This window comes from Paroedura picta, chromosome 5 (assembly GCF_049243985.1).
Source record: "Paroedura picta isolate Pp20150507F chromosome 5, Ppicta_v3.0, whole genome shotgun sequence".
In the NCBI taxonomy this organism is placed as follows: domain Eukaryota; kingdom Metazoa; phylum Chordata; class Lepidosauria; order Squamata; family Gekkonidae; genus Paroedura; species Paroedura picta.
Window position 1 is genome coordinate 117,619,391 of NC_135373.1, and position 21,300 is coordinate 117,640,690.

The following is a 21,300-nucleotide window of genomic DNA, read 5'->3' on the forward strand; positions in this document are numbered from 1 at the left end:
TTCTCGCCCCAGCCCTCCATTGCCTTCACTCTGTCCTCCATTGCCCTCATTTTGGCGAATGATGGAAGAGGGGCCTGAATGGCATCTTGTGTTGCTGTAATGCCATTTCCAGGTGGGACCAAGAACTGACATCACCACACTGCATGTTGTGACGTAAACTGCTTCAAGAGTGAGCTCCCCCTCACTGGTAGTCTTCAAGCAAAGGTTGGATACTTTTGTTGGATGCTTTAGGATGCTCTGGGCTGATCCTGCGTTGAGCAGGGGGTTGGACTAGATGGCCTGTATGGCCCCTTCCAACTCTATGATTCTATGATTCTATGATTCTATGATTCTATATGCTGGAGAAGACTCTTGCGAGTCCCTTGGACTGCAAGGCGAACAAACCGGTCAGTCCTAGAGGAGATCAACCCTGATTGCTCTTTAGAAGGCCAGATCCTGAAGATGAAACTCAAATACTTTGGCCACCTCATGAGAAGGAAGGACTCCCTGGAGAAGAGCCTAATGCTGGGAGCGATCGAGGGCAAAAGAAGAAGGGGACGACAGAGAATGAGGTGGCTGGATGGAGTCACTGAAGCAGTAGGTGCAAACTTAAATGGACTCTGGGGAATGGTAGAGGACAGGAAGGCCTGGAGGATCATTGTCCATGGGGTCGCGATGGGTCGGACACGACTTCGCACATAACAACAACAATGATTCTAAGACTGGGGAGAAAGCTGGGGCATAAATGAATTAAGTGAAAATGTAATGTGAACCTCAATTCAGAAATCCTCCCCCACTTTTCTATGCGAATTTGTATAAAAGACTGCATACTATGTTGCACAAGAAGAACCCAAAAATCTGTAGAATATGCTAACTCAGTTCAGTGAACTGTGTACAGGACTGGATTGCACAGGGCCCTTTTTAAGCATATTTCTTTGGGAATAGGTTCCATTCAAATCAACACGTCTAGATAGACTTCTGATCCGACTCAGAAAGAATATTTTGTCAACTGCCAAACCCACAAATGCCTAGTTTTGGGATAACCTAAGCTGCAAAAATGACATGCATTTGTTGTAGCATATTAAAGATTCCACATTACCCATCTTGAGAATGAGCTTCTGTCCTTTCACTTCTCCTATGGAATTGTTTTCGTAAAATTTCTGCTTCTTTTTCGAATCTTCAAAGTCAACGAACTTCCGGGATCTGGTGTAAATCACAAGTTCTGACAGCATCATTGCCACATGAACTTTTTGGTGCTGTGAAGAAACAAAAACTCCTGTAAGGAACCTGAAAGAAGGAGGTGACCTCTCTGCCTGGGCTTGGAGGTAAGGGAACATCTAAGGATGATATTTGGTCAAGGGACCCCACAAAAGGGAGTCTGAAATGCTTAGCACGGGTGTAGGATTCCTCCTGGCAACCTCCACGAAGAACAGTTAGCATTTATATCCCACTTTTCACTGCACGAGAGTCTCAAAGTGGCTTCCCTTCCTCTCTCCATAACAGAGACCACAGGAGGTAGGTGAGGGTGAGAGAGCTCTGGCAGAAATGCTCAGGCAGAACAGCGCTTGACAAGCCCAAGGTGTGGGAAAACAGGGGATCAAAGCCGGCTTGCCAGATTAAAAGCCGCCACTCTTAACCACGACACTACAAAGGCTCTTACCAACAGAAGGGGAAGCCTAGGCTGGTATATTTTATTTATTTATTTATTATATTTATATACCCTGTGGCTCAGGGCAGTTTACATAAAACATGGGAGAACATGGAACAAGTGCAGTATAATTCAGTAACAATCTCAAATAAACAATAGTAATAGTAGTTCCAATAAGTTCAATAACTGGTTGAACAACATTGACATGTTAACAGCCCCATGGTTGGCCAGTTCAGGATATTTAGTTCCTGGAGAGGGCTTCTGGGGGGCCTAGTAGATTTTGCTGGTTCAATTGATCTCAACCAAATGGCTGATGGAAGAGCTCCATTTTACAGTCCCTGCAGAACTACGCTAGCTCCGGCAGGGCCCTGATCTCTTCTGGGAGTTCATTCCACCAGGTGTGGGCCAGGACAGAAAAAGCTCTGGCCCTGGTTGAGGTCAGATGAGCTCTCCTCAACAGACCTTGTTGTAGTCTGTAGTCTGTAGTCTCAATGCGAGACAGATTTCTAGAACATTCACCCAAGAGAAACACGTGTGTTCATTTTTATTCTTGAATTTCTTTTTCTTTGCCTCGAGGAAGGTCCAACTTCCTAGAAATTAATGGTGCCGTATGTGACCAAAAGGATATTTCATTGCTTCAGTTCCCAGGACCCTTCATAAACTCTTTGGGCTCCCCTTCTCACATTTTTCAGTCTGTGGTCCCCTTTAAATGTGCCAGGGTCCCCCCAGGGGGGCATATACCCCCCCCCCATTGAGAATGGATGTTTTTAATGTTCCTGCAATGTTTGGCTTTTGCACAGGCCCCAACCGAGCCTGGAGGCAGATGTCACAATTACTTAACTCAGGGGTAGTCAACCTGTGGTCCTCCAGATGTTCATGGACTACAATTCCCATGAGCCCCTGCCAGCAAGCGCTCTTGGGAATTGTAGTCCATGAACATCTGAGGACCACAGGTTGACTACCACTGACTTAACTGACCCCAAACCTGAACTCAAAAATACCAATGTTATCGATTTAAGGCCATTTTTAAGAAAACAAACAAACAAACAAACAAAAATCTGTCCCCTATAAAGAATGTTTTTTTTTTTAATGATGTGTCTTAACAATTGGAATGAAAGGCTACTGCTTGATTTTCAACTTTGCGGTTCTGAAGTTTTTCAGGCCTGAAATACAGCAAGACCACAGCAATGTCCTGCTGCTTATAGGCAGTTTTCTTCCCCACTGAGTCGCTGATGATTGCTACAATAATATTGCTTCAGCATTACAATCTGGGCATCACGAGCACGCATAATGGGAAAATTGGTACCCACAATCCTCTACTGACAGTCATCTTTATGTGAATAGGGAAATGCGGTGGCCGATGAAAAGAGGGTAGGAAAGGCAGGGGGTTGGACTAGATGGCCTGTATGGCCCCTTCCAACTCTTTGATTCTATGATTCTATGAAAGGCAGATGGGAGCAGCTGTAGCTGCCTTGTTTCCCAATTCCACAGCCAAGTTAAAGACCCAGAATGCTAGATTGATGTGTCTGTTTATTTAATTCCTGTACTGTCCTTCTCAAAGTCTCAGGGTGGTTTGCATTGTGAACATATGCAATTCAGTAGAACAGGGGTGGCCAAACTGTGTCTCCAGATGTCCATGGACTCCAATTCCTAGAAGTCTATGCACATCTGAAGATGTCTAATCCAGCAAGCTGGGTTTGGTTCCCCAGTCCCCCACACATAGCCAGCTGGATGACCTTCGGCTAGTCACAGTCCTGATAGAGTTGTTCTCACAGAACAGTCCTGTCAGAGCTTGCTCAGCCCCTTGGTGTATGGTGGCAACAGGGGAGATCAAAAACATGCTGACTTTTATTCATGCAAAAACAGGAGTCTTCAGCATCGTCATAAAAGAAAAGTTGTAGTGAAGCTAGTTTCAGAAACCATGCAGAAAAGGCACACTCGCCACTATGAGGTGGTAGGACAATGCAGAATCAAAAATACTACAGTGAGTTTTCCATGGTGAAAATGGTGCCGCATGCAAAATTTTTAAAAGACATCTTTTTCTCAAGAATTTTTGTGAGATTTCCTGCCATGCATAATACCCCCCAGGCCTCTTTTGTTGCATTGGTGTGCTAGTTTTTAATTCTTCAAAACCACTTAGGAGCCGGCATCATGTAGTGGTTAAGAGTGGCAGCCCCTAATCTGGAAAACAGGGTTTGATTCCCCGCTCCTCCACATGCAGCCAGCTGGGTTACCTAAAGCCAGTCAGTTTCTCTCAGTGCTCTCTCAGTCTCACCTGCCTCACAGGGTGTCTCTTGTGGGGAGAGAAAGGGAAAGTGATTGTAAGCAACTTTGAGATTGAAATGCAAGGTAAAAAAAAAAAAAACCCTCTTCTTCTAAAGTTCATCTTGGCTGGAAAATGAGGCATAAATTACCATCAATGCTTGGCGGGTTAGATCTCTATTTACCTTATCCTTCTTTTTGGATGCTGGTTTCTGAGGAACGGATTTCTTGATCAAAGGTGCGTCGGGATCAGAATCTGACTCTGAAGTATTTTCAGTCTCCATCGATTCGCCTCTAGCTACCCCACCCTTCCGTCGAATGGTATCTTCCAGAGGTCCAACTTTCTTATTTTTTATCATGATTTTGAACTTCATTTCCTGGGGGGGGGGGAATGACAGCATTAAACCATAGAACAGGAAGACGACATAAAAGCAATACAGTTGGCCTTTCTGCACTATCAGTGTTTCTTTGTATCCAACTTTACCATCATACATCGTGCTGAAGAACAATGTACCATCAGTTTTGCTGGCTTTGAAAATCCATGGACCATTCATTCATTCATTCATTCATTCATTCATTCATTCATCCATCCATCCATCCATCCATCCATCCATCCATTCATCCATTCATTCATTCATTCATTCATTCATTCATTCATTCATTCATTCATTCATATACCTTGCAGCTCAGGGCAATTTATATAGAGTGTGGAGATTAACATATTTCATCAACATCAAACTTATAATAGTGACAGTAGTTTCAACAACCAGTAATGGCAGTTCCAACAATACTTCCATCAATACATCTATACAACAGTTCCAACAATAATGGTGACAACACTATCAGCTATACATTGGTTGGTTCAGGATCAATTCAGGGGGAGGGGTTTCTGGTGGAGGCCAGCAGGTGTTGTTGGTTTGATCAACCTCAATCAAAAGCCTGGTGGAACTGCAGTTGATCTCTTCAGGGAGCTCATTTCACCAGGTGGGGGCCAGGATAGAGAAAGCCCTGCCCCTGGTTGAGGTCAGACGTGCTTCTTTGGGGCCAGGATCACCAGCCAGTTGGAGGTGCTGGAGCGTAAAGCGCTCTGGGGGGGGGGTAAAGCCAATGAGGCAGTTCCTTAGGTATACTGGACCCAAACCATGTATGACCTTAAAAGTGATTACCAGAATTCAACTGATAACCAGCGCAATTGTTGAAGGGCGGGTTGAATGTGAGACCTCCACAGTGTTCCCGTGAGGATCTTGGCTACTGCATTCTGGACAGCTGTAGTTTCCAGATCAAGGTTAAGAGGAGGCCTGCGTAAAGCGAGTTGCAGAAGTCCAGTCTAGAGGTGACCCTTGCATGGATCAATGTGGCTAGGAGTTCCTAGGCCAAGTAGGGTGCTGGTAGTTGCAGGTGGTAGAAGGCCAGCCGTACTGCTCTTGTGACCTGTGCCTCCATAGAGATGGAGGCATTAAGGATCACATCCAAGTTCCTGGCGGAGTGAGCCACTGACAGATCCAGGATGGGCAAGTGCACTTCTTTGTTAGGATCCTTCCTGCATAGCCATAGGACAGGGGTAGTCAAACTGCGGCCCTCCAGATGTCCATGGACTACAATTCCCATAAGCCCCTGCCAGCAACCACTGGCAGGGGCTCATGGGAATTGTAGTCCATGGACATCTGGAGGGCCGCAGTTTGACTACCCCTGCCATAGGACCTCCATCTATCTAGCCTCTGTTTATTCGAAGTCAAAAAGAAGTGCCAAGGCATCAAATGCTCAGGTTTCATCAACAAATTAAACACTGACACATTTCTGCAGGGTCTGGATGGATATACCAAACCTTTAAACACGAGATATTGTTGCTTTGTCTGGTGATGATAATAAGCCACTAAAATGGTCCCCTGAGCAATAGGGCTGAGAAGCAGCACATGCCGTGTTTACTTTGAATAAGGGATGGGAGGGCATCCAAGAAATTACCATTCTTTTAAGCAGCTCTAGGTAAATTGGTGGGAACCGTCATTAAAGGTGGCTATTAGGTACGTTGAGAAACAAGCCCTGTTGAAGCAGAACCAGCATGGTCTCTGCAGAGGTCGTTTCGAAGGACATTCATTTGTAGCATCCCCTTAAGTCAGGAGGGAATTGGTGGCAATGAACACAGACACACAGTTCCATAAACGTTCACAATGAACGTGCACAGCAAGGGCAGAGGTTTTAAAAGAAGGGAAGGCAACGGCAGAGGTTTTTAAGTGACAGCAGTGGCAGAGGTTGTAAAAGAAGGGAAGGCAACGGCAGAGGTTTTTTAAAAGAAGGGACAGCAGTGGCAGAGGTTTTTTAAAAGAAGGCAACGGCAGAGGTTTTTTAAAAGAAGGGACAGCAGTGGCAGAGGTTTTTTAAAAGAAGGCAACGGCAGAGGTTTTTAAGGGACAGCAGTGGCAGAGGTTTTTTAAAAGAAGGGAAGGCAACGGCAGAGGTTTTTAAGTGACAGCAGTGGCAGAGGTTGTAAAAGAAGGGAAGGCAACGGCAGAGGTTTTTTAAAAGAAGGGACAGCAGTGGCAGAGGTTTTTTAAAAGAAGGCAACGGCAGAGGTTTTTAAGGGACAGCAGTGGCAGAGGTTTTTTAAAAGAAGGGAAAGCAACGGCAGAGGTTTTAAAAAAGATAACTGGGTTTACCTCTGGAGATGGAAGCTCGGTGGGCATCTCGTTATTAATTGTAGAAGTAACCAGTTGATCCCCCAGAATATCTAACATGTAAGCTGCCATGACCTCCTGTTGTGGAGGGCTGCAGTGATTCTCCAGAGACAGAACGATGGGATAGTCTGATGACTAAAAATACAAAATAAGAGCCATAAATCCTCTGCATTATAGAAGGCATGCAAATACAGGGTCACCAAAAGCTATCCTGTAGAGCTGAAGGGGAATGAAATGGACCTTCTGGGCACACTCCTAAATAATTTTTTTTTATATAAACCCTTGACTTTTTTTTTAAAAGGTTTTTTTTTTAAGACATCCAACTGCAAATCAGCACTGTTTCAGAAATCAGAAGGCTGGAGAACCAGCTTTTGATTCCCGAGATCAACTGGGCAGGCAATAAAATGTCACCAAAACTGGCCAAAGTGTATCCATATAAATTCAAATCTTTGAAATGCATGCAGTTTCCCAATGTTGCCTGTGAAATTCAACATGGGAAGGCCCTTTTCATGAACCAGTTCCAAATATTTTGAAGTTGGCTTGAAGGCAAAAAGGATGACCTTTACCGGTTGTGATGGGTTTATCCTTTTGTATACTTCTAGACCTTGAGATCCTTGGCCAAGATTCTAAGGACCTGTTGTGCTGTCCAGGAAATTTATTTCATTTCTCTTCTCTGAACATTCTTCTTCCACAAAGTGCTCCAGAAACTGCCTTTGTGGATCATTCACAACAAGTACCCTTTGATAAACACATATTTCTCAGGGACGGCATCAACACTTAGTAAATCTAGGCTCTTGGACCGTTTATGCACTGAGAACTTCACTGCCCCATCTCCCGTGCAGGAGCACAGATCGGGGGCGGATGAGATGCACCAGGCCAAATGCTCCCCTGTGTGGGTGCAGGAAGAGGTGGGGCAACCTGCCAGGACTAAAACTCCAGCCTGCAGCCTGGCATGAAACCTCCAGTGCATAAACGGTCTTGCTAAGGCCCAGGGTCTGGATGAGGGTCCGCCACTGATCTCCCTTCTCCTATGAGGAGAACATTCTTGCACCTGCATTGGAAACAGCCACCACTGCCAATGCCTCCTCTAGCAACATGGCAGGAGATTCCGACATGTGGGACTCTGGAGGGATCACAATAGCTACTTATTCTTGTTCCCCTCAGTCCCACCAGGGGAGACTGAACTACTGGAACTATAGGAAGAGTTGTGTGCCTCCATTGCCTCCATATGGGGAAGAGAGAATTGCAAAGTCAGCTAGACAGCTGGAGAGGGGGAGAGGAAAGGAGAAATGGTCAAGTAAGGGCAACAAGGCAGCATGAAGTTGAGGGGGAAAGGAGGACCCATTCTGCACACGTTGGATAATGCACTTTCAGTGCCCTTTAGAAATGGATTATCCTGTTCTGCACAGGAAGATCCAGCTGCAAAAGTACATTGAACTTGCATTATCCAATGTGTGCAGAATGGGCTGAGAAGGAGGCCTCAGTGGGGTGAGAGAAAAGGAAAGGAGACATCAGGGGGTGAGAGAAAAGGGAAAGGCATCAGGGGGTGAGAGAAGAAGAGAGGAGGCCTCAGTTAGGGATGAGAAAAAAAGGAAAGGAGGCAGCAGGAGGTGAGAGAAGAAGAGAGGAGGCCTCAGTTAGGGATGAGAAAAAAAGGGAGAGGAGGCAGCAGGAGGTGAGAGAAGAGGAGAGGTGGCCTCAGTTGGGGTGAGAGAAAAGGAAAGGAGGCACCAGTGGGAGTGAGGGAGGAGAGGAGGCACCAGTGAGGTGAGAAAAGAGGAAAGGAGGCATGAGTAGCAGGTGAGAAAAGAGGAAGGAAGACATCATCAAGAGTACAAATCCTTCACCACCCCCAAAGCACGCAATTATCTGCATGTTTCCTTGATGCAGATAGTGCTGTTCTCAAAGAGATAGTGCTGTTCTCAAAGAGCCTCTTGTGGTGCAGGGTGGTAAGGCAGCCAACATGCGGTCTGAAGCTCTGGCCATGAGGCTGGGAGATCGATCCCAGCAGCCGGCTCAAGGTTGACTCAGCCTTCCATCCTTCTGAGGTCGGTAAAATGAGTACCCAGCTTGCTGGGGGGTAAACGGTAATGACTGGGGAAGGCACTGGCAAACCACCCCGTATTGAGTCTGCCATGAAAACGCTAGAGGGCGTCACCCCAAGGGTCAGACATGACCCGGTGCTTGCACAGGGGATACCTGTACCTTGATGCACCTACCTCAAAAGCATGCTTATGGATCACACTGATGACGCTCTTGAAGGTAATCTTGCTGGTTAAGGTGTGTCCGTGATAAACGATGGGCTCGTTGTCCTGCCCATCCCAGCAATCGATTTCCAGGCAACGGCATCCCTTCCTGAGGGCGCTTCACACACATACACACAAGAAGGAATATTAACATACTGGTTTCATTGCAAAAAAAGAACTGCCAGTGCCCTACGGATCAGCATTATTTTGACTTCTGGTTTCTGAGGAGCTCTAAAAGAACCAGCGTGGCAGAGTGATTAAGGGTGGCGGCTTCTAATCTGCCGAGCCGGGTTTGATGCGCGTGCAGCCAGCTGGGTGACCTTGGGCTTGTCACAGCCCTGATAGTGCTGTTCTCACAGAGCAGTCTTCTCAGAGCTCTCTCAGCCTTACCTCCCTCACAGGGTGTCTGTTTTGGGGAGATGAAAGGGAAGACTTTGAGACTCCTGGTAGAGAAAAGTGGCATATAAAACCCACCTCTTCTTCTTCTCTTTGTTTAGATACAAAGGCTGGACTCTACCAAGAGACCTATATCTTGAGAATTTGTCAGGGATTTAGAAAAGTAATTTATCTTTGTCCTGAAATTCTTTGTGCTACCACAGGGATAAGGAAATATCATGGCACTCAAGTGTTGCCAGGTCCTTTCCGGCAACTGGTGGGGGGATTGGGGAGACATCCCAGGAGAAAGAGAAAGATCCAGGTCTCATGGCCAGCATCACACAGGAAGTGACATCATCACTCAGCAACATTGCTGCAATGCTCTGTTATTTGGGGGGAAACTAGTCAATGGTAAAACTAGTTTCTACCATAGCGTTTTTTGTGACACGCCAGAGCGTTGCCCGGGTGTCGCTGGCAAGATGACATCACTTCCTGTGCAATGCCAGCAAGCCAGTCCAGGTTGTTCTCCTGGTAAGTCCTCCTGCCAGCCAACTGATCAGCCTCCACTGAAGGAATCCAGTGATTCTATAAGTACCCAGCATTCTCTCCCACTTCAAACTGACAGCAACCAATGACCATGACTCTCTAGGGATGTTTGATAGATGCATCTCTACTATGTATGTATGCTGGAAGCCGTCTCTGCCTTGTTTCAGTAAGAGTGGCATCTGGTTCAGCTCCATCAGAGCTTTCTCCATTCTGGCCACCTGGTGGAACGAGCTCCCGGAGGAGATCAGGGCCCTGACGGTACCCAAACAGTTCCGCAGGGCCTGCAAAAGGGAGTTCCTCCACCAGGCATTTGGTTGAGGTTGACCCGGACCATCGCTTCCAATTGGCCCTCAGGCCCCCGCTTCCTATTACGACCGCGACTAATCTGCCTAGCCCACTGGGTCCCAGTAAGAGTTGAGCTGAGGCTCCTTTGCAGTTTTGTCATATTATTATTGCTGTTATCATGTTGGGGTTATTGTTTTTTGCACTGTTATTGCTGTTGTCACATATGTTATCCCATGTTATCTCTATCTGTTTCCTGTTCCCTGTAAACTGCCCTGAGCCTTCGGGGGAGGGCGGTATAGAAATATAAATAAATATAAATAAACTACAGGCTACGATGCATGGTTGTATGTATTTCTCATGTCTGTATCTTATACTTCTCCCAGGAAGCTTGGGGCAGTTTTTTTTTTGTTTTTTTTTTATGGCGAAACCCTATTTGATGCTTGCCATGGCCATCTTCATGGTTCTTCAACAATCAGAAATATTCATTCATTCATTCATTCATTCATTCATTCATTCATTCATTTTATTCCCAGCAGGGACCCAAGGTGGCTTGCAACTTCAATCTCCCCTCTTTAATTCTCCCAAGAAGTTAGGCTGAGTCACAGGGATTGGCCCAACGTAGACCACTAAGCTTCCATAGCAAAGAAAAGATTCAAACCTGGATCCCTTTCTAATCCGGCATGCCAGCGACTCTACCACTGTGACTCAAAAGACTTCAAGAGACACAGCGTAAGGCCCTTTGCGCCACTAGAAGTACGATCCTACACAGATTTACATCAGACATAGCCCACTGATTTCCCTCATAAGCAGAGTCAACAGCACTTCCATGTTGGTTGAAATCAACTGGCGTAGAAGGATGGGGCTTAGGCTGGGGAATGCATTGCAAGTAAGCACATAAGAGAAGCCATGTTGGATTAGGCCAGTGGCCCATCCAATGGCCCATGTTGGATCAGGCCAATGGCCCATCCAGTCCAACTCTGTGTGTCACACAAGGGCCCAAAGCAAGGTGCCCTCAAGAGGTCCATCAGAGGGAACAGAACACCAGAAGCCACAAGCCCTCCCACAGGGCATCACTGCCCCAAACATTGTGTTCCATCTATACCTTGTGGCTAATAGACACTGATGGATCTCTGTCCTACATATTTATCCAATCCAAGTAGCCTCCAGCCCTCACCTCCAGAAATGAGATGGAAACTTTGGAGAGAGCGACTCAGTATGCCTCAACTTGGAGGGCACCACATCACTCTAGGTGCATATAGATGTGATTGCCTTGATGCTGCTTTTTGTCTTAACCTAGGAGTTGCCCTCTCCCCTTCTCTTCCCTTCTCTCCCTCCTTCTCCCCCTCTCTCCCTCCCTCTCCCTCTCCTTCCCTCCCTTTCCCTTCCTCTTCCCCTCTCCCTCTTCCTCACACTCTTCCTCCTCCCCCTGTCCCCTTCTCTCTGTTGTTTGTTCTTCTTCATTCTTTGCATGGCTCTTAATGGAGTCAAACATCTCTATAGAGCTGTAGAAACAAGGTCCTCATACTTCCACACCCAAGATGCCACAAAATGGAGCTCTTTCACCAGGTCTAGTATGGCAAAAAAGATTGCTCCCCCCCCCCCAGTATTAAGAGCATATCCTTATGAGTCCTGTGTTCCTCCTCGTGCCCCTATATTAGTTCCGAGTGGGGTTAGAGGAGCTCTCCATTACTGTATTTATGTATTTATTAGATTTCTTACCTGCCACTCCCATACGGCTCGTGGCAGGTGACAGAAGTCTGTTCGAAAACCTCAGTAAAATACCCATTAAAACCACAGACAAAAATACAATATTGTTGAAGTTTAACATGTATATTGTTACATCCAGTATGGTTTTAATGGGGTTTTTAACGGGTTGTTTTTTTTTGTTGCGGACGAATTTGTAAGCCTCCACGAGCCAGAGTGTGGCAGGCAACAAGTCCAATAATAATTATACAAACAATGATCTGGCATTTTGGGACAGGGACATGACTGCTTAGATCAGGGCCTAGTCTGCACACATAGGATAATGCACTTTCAATGTGCTTTGGATTTTCCTGTGCAGAACAGGATAATCTACTTCTAAAGTGCATTGAAAGTGCATTATCTATTGTGTGCAGAATAGGCCTAGGTCTCTCTCTCTCTCTCTCTCTCTCTCTCTCTCTCTCTCTCTCTCTCTCTCTCGCCCCCCCTTCTACTGCAACCTGAATGCAAACTAAACGTACCTGAATTAATGTAAGTTTTTACTTTTGCAAGATGATTCGTGTCACATACCTCAATATATTGCACACAATATCATGGTTCAATTACAGGGCAAACTCTGCTATATTAACCAAATATCCTAATCATAAATACCTGGAATAGCCCCAGAGATGACTCGGTCCTACAAGCTGGTCAGATATCAGGTAGGTATTGTGCGAAGACGAAATGAAGTAATCACACATCGGATAGGACATGTCTTGATAAACCTTTTTGTGCAGGATTTTAAACAGGCTGCAATCTTCTGAGAGCAGGTACCGGGCAAAGCCTTCAAAGGTCATCTCTTTTTTGTTCTTTGCTAAAAGGGAAATGAGCACGTTCGAGAATTAACAACCTTCGATTCTGGATGTGTGCTTTCCTGCTGGGGACAAACCCAGTTTGGGAACACTGTTGTTTGTACAGCCCCTTACCTCTCTCTTGCCTCGGCCCCAATTCGAAGCTTCCATTCATCCAGTGTCATCAAAGGCATTAGATGAATGGGCAAGCGTTGTTGTCTTCTGCTGCCATCAGACCATGGGGCCATCAAGGTCGGTTGGTTGTGGCAGCTATTCTGGACCGCGTGGCTGTAGTCTAGTGCAGTGGTCCACAACCTTTTTTAGGCTGCGGACCAGTGGGTGTGGGAGGGCGATCCGATGGCCGCACATGCACGGCCGCACATGCGCAAACGAAACTGTCGTGTTTGCGCAAGTGGCCGCACTTCCCTTTCCCCCCTCCTCCCGCAAAAAGAAGCTTGCGGCCTGGGGGGGGGCAGGGAGAGGGAGCCGCGGCCCGGTGCCAGGGCCTTCGCAGGCCAGCACCGGGCCGCAACCCGGTGGTTGGGGACCACCGGTCTAGTAGTTCTAATTTCTTGACATTTGGCCTTTAACTTCGGAGGCAGAACTCGGCAAGATGGAACCCTCTTGGTGTCCCTTTGGAGAGATTCCCCTCCTGCCATGTCCTACATCTGAAGTTGCCAGCCATGATCCTTTCTTGTGTTTCACTTCCTTTATGACGCTCTTAGGTGTTAAGCCTTAAGCTGTTTTATCTTATCACGTGGGGGAATCATAAAAGTTAATTGCTTTTAATTTTGTACCAAGTCGCCAAGAGATAACCAGCCACAGTTACATGAGATATGTCAGGGACTAAAGCTACCAGGCCATGGCCGCACAAAACCCACAACAATTTTGGTCGTGAAAACCTTCAACAATCCAAGGTCAGGATTGTCTACTCAGACTGGCAGTAGCTCTCTGCGGTCATAGAATCATAGAATCATACAATCACAGAGTTGGAAGGGACCTCCTGGGTCATCTAGTCCAACCCCCTGCACTATGTAGGACACTCACAACCCTATCGCTCATCCACTGTAACTGGCCACCCCTTTGCCATCACAGAATCAGCCTTTCCGTCAGATGGTTATCTAGCCTCTGTTTAAAAATTTCCAAAGATGGAGAACCCACCACCTGCCGAGGAAGCCTGTTCCCCTGAGAAACCGCTCTGTCAGGAACTTCTTCCGGATGTTTAGATGGAATTTAGGAATCATAGAGTTGGAAGGGACCTCCTGGGTCATCTAGCCCAACCCCCTGTACTACGCAGGACACTCACAACCCTATCGCTCATCCACTGTAACGTGCCACCCCCTTAAGCCTTCACAGAATCAGCCTCTCTGTCAGATGTCTATCCAGCCTCTGTATAAAAATCTCCAAAGATGGAGAACCCACCACCTCCCGAGGAAGCCTGTTCCACTGAGAAACTGCCCTGAGTGTCAGGAACTTCTTCCGGATGTTTAGACGGAATTTCTTTTGAAGTAGAATCATAGAATCATAGAGTTGGAAGGGACTTCCTGGGTCATCTAGTCCAACCCCTGCACAATGCCTCCATTGTGTTTAGACGGAATTTCTTCTGAATTAATTTCATCCCACTGGTTCTGATCCATCCCTCTGGGGCAAGAGAGAACAACTCTGCTCCATCCTCGATATGGTAGAGATCTTTCCCGTCACCTCGTATCTGGTCCTTTCAATTGGGGATGTCAGGGATTGAACCTGGGACTTTCTACATGCCATGCAGGTACTCGACCACTGACCCACAGCCCCTCACATGTTCACGGAATCTCATAGAGACTTGGAATCTTCCTCAGTGAGAAGGACATTAAGGAAAGGGGAGCCATTCCTGAAAGATGGTTTCCTCACCACTGCCGATTCTCTTCCGTGATGTGAGAAACATGGAAGCGTTGGTTGCATTTAGAGGGTAACAAAGTTCCAATGGGGAGGGGGGGGTAAGGCTGAAGACTCCTGGCCTAGCCAGAAGTGAACAAATACATGCAGTAGAATAATAGTCTACGGGCTTTTATAATTAAAGAGCTACGCTAACATTCAAAATCCACAGCAAGATATCACCAAGGAACCAGTCTACGAAGCCTGTTTGCGAAGATGAAAACATACCATTTGAACACTGTCCTGCTGGATCAGACCAACGGTCCATCTAGTCCAGGGGTAGTCAACCTGTGGTCCTCTAGATGTTCGTGGACTACAATTCCCACGAGCCCCTGCCAGTGTTTGCCGGCAGGGGCTGGTGGGAATTGTAGTCCATGAACATCTGGAGGACCACAGATTGACTACCCCTGGACTAGTCCATCCTGTCTCACATAGTGACCAACCAGTTCCTCTGGAGGACCAGAGACTGAGACCTTTTCCTGAGGTTGCCTCCTGGCTCTGGGATTCAGAGGCATAGTGCATCTGAATGTGGAGGTTCCCCTCAGTCAGCACGGCTAGAAACGACAAATAAACTCATCCTCCATGAATCTATCTAACCCCCTTTTGAAGCTGTCTATTCCTGAGCCACGACGGCATCCTCCGGCAGTGATTTGCACATTTTTATCACTCCGTGTGTAAAGATGTATTTCCTTTAGTCTGTCCTTAACACAGAGAAAATGAGGAATATTCATAGCTGGATCTCCCCACCCACCTGCAGCCTGAAATGGCACAGTCCGTCCTACCCCCTCGTGCTCTTGAACCAGGCTCTACTTGGGAAATGATCAGAGTTCCAGACAAAAATAAGACAGTGGGATGGTTTCTTTAACAGTAATCCTCTGCCTCTGTTGCTTATCACAGAATTATATATCAAAAAATCCCACCCTGCTCCCAAGATCTTGGATATACTTAACTCTTTGCATCCTGAACTTGGTGAAATTCCCTTGTCCTGACCAGGGCTTTCCAAAGTCTCGAATAGCATACCATAGAAACATTTCTGCACCCTCCAGGGTTTGAATGGGATATTTATAGGTTAAATCCATCCTTGCCATTGTTGTAAGGGGCGGGTCTCTGGATGATAGTCGCGAAGAGCTCTGTGTTTCTTACGATGTGCGTTATTATAATTAGCGACTTACAGAGCAGCGAAAATATGCTAAGCTCTTTACGGAAGGGGAAAATAAATCTCAGCCCCAAAGCGGCTTAGAGAGACACGAATCAAAATGAAGGGAGGGAAGGGAAGGGAAGGGAAGGGAAGAGGTATATGTGACATTAAAGGTAGACTCAAAGCAGAGTTTTGGGGTTACTCAGGATATATTCTTATAATCTGGTTTTGCAAGGTAGGGAGACAGGAAGAAGAGTTGGTTTTTATACTCTGCTTTTGACTGCCTGAAGGAGTCTCAAAGCAGTTCACAATCAGCTTCCCGTCCTCTCTGTTCCTGTGAGGGAGGTGGGGCTGAGTGAGCTTCTGATAGGACTGCTCCGTCGGAACAGCACTATCAGGACTGTGATGGGCCCAAGGTCACCCAGCTGGCTGCATGTGGAAGAGCGGGAGAATCAAATCTGGCTCGCCTGCTTAGAAGCCACTGTTCTTAACCATTGCACCACACTGGTTTAATGGACCTGAGGCTTCCCGATTCACAGCTCACCTACAGGATCAGTTCCCCAGGAGAAAATGGCTGCCTTGGTGGGGGGACTCCATAGCATTCACTGTGGTCCCTCCCTGCCCCAAATCCCGCCCACTCCTGGCTCCACCCCCAAAGTCTCCAGGGATTTCCCAACCGAGAGCTGGTAACCTTTGGGTTGTTGTAACTCATCCTTATGGATAGAGATGAATCTGATATGAGCTGACACCATAGGTGAGGGTATTTATTTGTTTGTTTGTTTGTTTGTTTATTTCCCTCCCTGAGGGCTCAGGGCGGTTTACAGGAAACAGGAAAAGATACATATGGTAACAGGAGATAACAGTAATAACATAATAATAATAATAACTCGACATGATCATAACAATAACATTAGAAAACAGAAATTGCTATGTTGTGTCAAGCAGAAATCTGGGGGCCTGAGGGCTGATCCCCTGATCCTTTGCCACATCAGATACTCCAGAGCTGAGTTGGAGACTTTGGGGGTGATCCTGGAGATGGAATTGGGGAGTTGTCACGTTGGTCTGAGTCATGTTACCAGCACCCCAACCCCCCAGGTAATGGTATATAACCTTATATAACCCTATTGTTCTTTACACAAGTTTTCCAGGAAAATCTTTTTTTGGATTTCCTGCAGCCGAAATAAAAAGCATTAAAGGTTTTCCAGCCTGGCGTATTTGGGGGGTGATTGGGGGCTAGCACGGTTGGAACGTTTTGGACCATTTCAAATAGAAACAGGCAGCTCTTTAAGAGCAAAGGCCTATGAAGTTCACTTCCTAAAATCCCACTGAAACATCTACCTATGCAGCCTAGAAGATTGGGCTTAAATTGTTATACAAATTAATCTACCAGCATTTGGAAACAAAAAAGACTTCTATTGCCCCCCCCCCCCCCCCCAGCCACCAATGCTTGTGTGAATGATTCCCCTAGCAGCTCTCTTTCCTCCTGAGAAAGTGGCCGGTGAATGAAAGGTAATTCCTGATCCAGAAAAAGAAAAGGGCTTTTATTTTGGCATGAGGTAGGCATGTACCTTCTCTCCTACCGAAATCAATGGGATCTAAAAGCGGCCTCGTTGTGCCCTAAATCTTTAATTGTGGGCTGCAATTCAACATTTGCTTCACAAAGCGAGAAAAGGGAAGCCTGGTCCGCGTGTTTCTTTTTGAAGCCACCAGGGCTGGGTTCTGGATGTAATAATCTTTCTCGATCTTGATTTCACACAGGGAAGGGTTTTTGTATCATTCTCCCAGCTACATGAAAAACGCAAGATGTCCTTATGTCACAACAAATGTGGAACACGTTCTCTGACATGGTAACGTTTGAAAGTCTGCTATTTTAATACACAAAGAATATCCCCCCTGTGAAAATTAAATATCACGGGAAGATTTTATCCCTCTGACGGCAGCAAAGGACCGTACAGCCACAGCAGAGTTATGGATTAGCATCTGATCCTGGATAGCAAGAGGACGCCTTACTATCAGTGAGGAAACCTATTTCTGCAGGTATACAATGGCCAGCCTACACCAATATCACATTGTACAATGCTGAGGGATATAAGGAGGCCGCCTGTACTAATGCCTATGGCAGTAGATAAGACCAAGAGAACAGCAACACCTTAAAGGCTAGGTTTGTAAGGAAGTCCGCTTGACCTCAACCAGGGCCAGAGCTTTCTCCATACTGGCCCCCACCTGGTAGAACGAGTTCCCAGAGGAGATCGGGGCCCTGACAGAACCTACACAGTTCCACAGGGCTTGCAAATGGGAGCTCCTCCACCAGGCATTTGGTTGAGGTCGACCCAAACCATCGCTTCCAATTGGCCCCTGAGCTCCCCCCTCCTACTATGACTGCCACTAATCTGCCCACTGGGTCCCAGTAAGGGTTGAGCTGAGGCTCTTTTGCAGCTCCATCACTCTGTTATTATTGTGATCATGTTAAGGTTATTGTTGTTATGTTATTACTGTTACTGTTATTATCTGTTGTTACCATGTTATCTGTATCTTTTTCCTGTTTCCTGTAAATCGCCCTGAGCCTTACAGTTTCCTGTAAACCGCCCTGAGTGGTATATAAATATAATAAATAAATAGCGGGGAAGGAGCTTATCTGAAGAAGTGAGCTGTGATTCATGAAAGCTCCTTCCCTTCCACAAATGTTGTTTGTCTTTTAAGATGCTGATGGATTTTGCTTTTATTCTTTTACAAAGTCACCCATCTTGATCAATGCCTGTGAGTGTTCTATGTGTGGAAGGCACAGTTCTCAGTTGTCAACCATGCTCTCAGCTAGTCTGAGCTCCTTAGGAGGCCTCTGGCTCCCACCGCAAAAAGGAGAGCTACTAGGGTTGTTGACCCCCAGGGTGGGGGCTAGAGATCTTCAGGAATTACAACTAGCCTGCATCTGACGGAGATCAGTTCCCCTGGAGAAAACAGTTGAGGTTCTTGGTCAATGTGGAACATGTAGCCTTTTAAAATGTAGTGGGGAAAGAGGCACTAAAAAGATTATGACTGTGGTAATAATTAACAAAGGAGTAAATTTTTAAACCCACACAATTCAGCACATAGAACACAGTGTGCCAACTTACAGGGCAAAGAACATGCTAAACATAATGAATGTTACATGGAATTACATAGATAATGGCAGAACGAAGACACATAGCTTTGAAACTGTTCATTTTGTATTTGGATTCTGTTTATTTCCACATTATGGTTAACATAAACACACAAGAACCAAATATATCACTATTAGTGCACAAAACTTATGCAATTGCCAGTGCTCAACCTACATTTTACTGAATTTATAAAAAAACTGCAAATATGTGTTCCTTTAAAACAGAGGTAGTCAAACTGCAGCCCTACAGATGTCCAGTCCATGGACATCTGGAGGGCCACAGTTTGACTACCCCTGATTTAAAACATCCCTCCACCAAAAAGACAGAGTACTTCAGAGTAAAATTATGGTTACCTTCCTAACATTGGGCAGTTTCAACAGGAGCAATAATTGACAGCAATGGAGCTCTGCATGGATTAAAACTGGAGAAGACTTGTGGGGTGTTTATAACTGGTACCAATATACAAGAAAAAAAAGCCACAGCCTGTGTTTTAATCCACAAGATTGACTTCAAAAAGAGAAAGCAAGACAATACTTTCTCCAAATAACTGGTGTCAGTTTAATAATACCAAGTAACATTCGCCAGCATAGAGCCTGCTGGTGGAAAATGAATTGACTTATTTATTATGCAATGATTGAAGGCAGGTATAGAATTCCCCCGCAATGAAAGAATTTGCAGGTATTGCCATACAGAAGCAGACTGTTTGCCATATCATTCTGCGAGGTGAGCTGTATAACAAACGTTCTGACTTGATCTCCCCACTTCTACCCTTCCCTAATGTCTCAGATGGCAGGACTCTTGAATTGCTGCTTACCCATAATTGCTCGGAGACCACTGAAAAGGTAGCCAAGTTTTTATCTATAGTAATGTCCCATAGGGTAAAGAAGTAAACATAACTGGCTTCATCTTTTTGTATTTGCCGCTCCCTTGCCTTTTGTAACTTCCCTCACAGTTTTTTAGACTTTTATTACAGAACCGATTGTATATTGTTTTATATTGTGAATGCCATTAAAGGTTTTGTATTGTGAAATTTGTACTTTTTTATCTATTATTTATTTATTTGGATTTTTATATCGCCCATTCTTTACAGCTCTGGGTGGTTGCCATTCCTTAAAATTGCCATGAAAACCAGTCAAATTAATAAGGTATACAATAACAAATACAGGAAGCTTAGAGCATTAAGAGTCTTTCCTTGCATATAGTGCTTATTTATTTTCTTAAAATCATACAGAATATTATGCTTTAACATATTATATTTTTAAAGGTTACCAAAATTACAACAGAAAAGTCATGGATTGGTATTTTTCACTGCACATGATGCTATCTGGCCTGCATAGAGGATTACCAGGAAAGTAATTAAACCTTTAAATTTAACTTCCCGGCTTTTTTAACCAAATACATTTCTGATGACCCAAACAATAAGTCCATCGATCAGTAAATAAAAATTCATTTATGGTTTCAATTCATATCTAAACAGAAGTTTATCCATCTGATGCATACAAAGTAGTACAGCCTGAGACAATGCACGTTTAGTTAGAAGCATGCCCCTGTGTTCAATGTTTTCAGACGACAGCTGTGTTCAAAAGCTTAAGCCCTTTAACTGTTGTGCCTTTTGGTTACAACTAAACTCAAATCTAATTGTGTTCAATGCAATTTACTCCCATATACTACATGCAGCCTGCAGCCTCAATTGACTGTAACTTATTTATTAAACAAACAATTCACTTTTCAACTTAGAAATTCCTAAAACTAAAACTAAGAAATGTAAAAGCAACAATAAAGACAAGTCAAGGAATGATCCATCCATTTTTTTTTAAGAGAGCCAACCCAGACATCACTGTGATGTCTTTACAAAAAGAGCCGAGGGAAGAAACGTTGCTCTTTAAAGGAAAAAAAAAAGTTTGTAGGTCATGATTTCCATTGACATTTCAAAGAGAACAACTTGATTTAACTTAATTTGAAGAATTCATACACCATGTAGAGATTAGGATTCCAGGCTGTCTTTATGTATAAGGGACATGATCCAAGAAGACAGTGCAACAAACTGTGGTCTTGCAGACCATGCTTCTCCCAGCCATGATGTGATCAGGAAGACCAAGAGAGAAGGATGCCTGCACCAATAAACAGCTTCTCCCCACAAAAGGATGGCTGCTGAAAAACAGAATATCAGCTGCAGCATTGGTCTTCTGTTACACGGGCCAGTGTGGCTGCATGACCTCCAGATACCCATTATACTCCCACATGCTCACTGCAAGCTGTTTTTTTTTCTCATGCTCTCACTAGACATTTCATGCTCTCACTAGACATTTCATAACATTTGGAGTTGCGGAGTTTACAAGATATAAAACTTTCTCCTGAAGATACATCAAATGATACATCATATTTACTATTTTACATGTTTTAAACACATTTTTACTTATGTTTTATCCATATTTTAATACAAAAATGTATTTAATACACCAGGGGTCCCCAACATTTATTGAGCCGGTGGGCACCTTTGGAATTCAATCAGTGTCGTGGGCACAGCCGCAACATGGCGGCCTCAGAAGGTGGAGCCAGCCATAATA

At 45.2% G+C, this 21,300-nt stretch overlaps 1 protein-coding gene across 1 annotated transcript in view; it reads right to left on the reverse strand.

Annotated features, from left to right (window-relative positions):
- The window catches only part of LOC143838577 (1-phosphatidylinositol 4,5-bisphosphate phosphodiesterase zeta-1-like), a 47,068-nt gene that overhangs the window by 16,721 nt on the left and 9,047 nt on the right, over window positions 1-21,300 (reverse strand). Inside the window, exons 4-8 of the mRNA XM_077340109.1 lie at window positions 12,366-12,567; window positions 8,781-8,925; window positions 6,544-6,696; window positions 4,075-4,266; window positions 1,079-1,235 (exon numbers count right to left, since the gene is read on the reverse strand). Of these exons, the coding sequence (XP_077196224.1) occupies window positions 1,079-1,235; window positions 4,075-4,266; window positions 6,544-6,696; window positions 8,781-8,925; window positions 12,366-12,567 (849 nt within the window). The remainder of the gene's footprint in view (window positions 1-1,078; window positions 1,236-4,074; window positions 4,267-6,543; window positions 6,697-8,780; window positions 8,926-12,365; window positions 12,568-21,300) is intronic.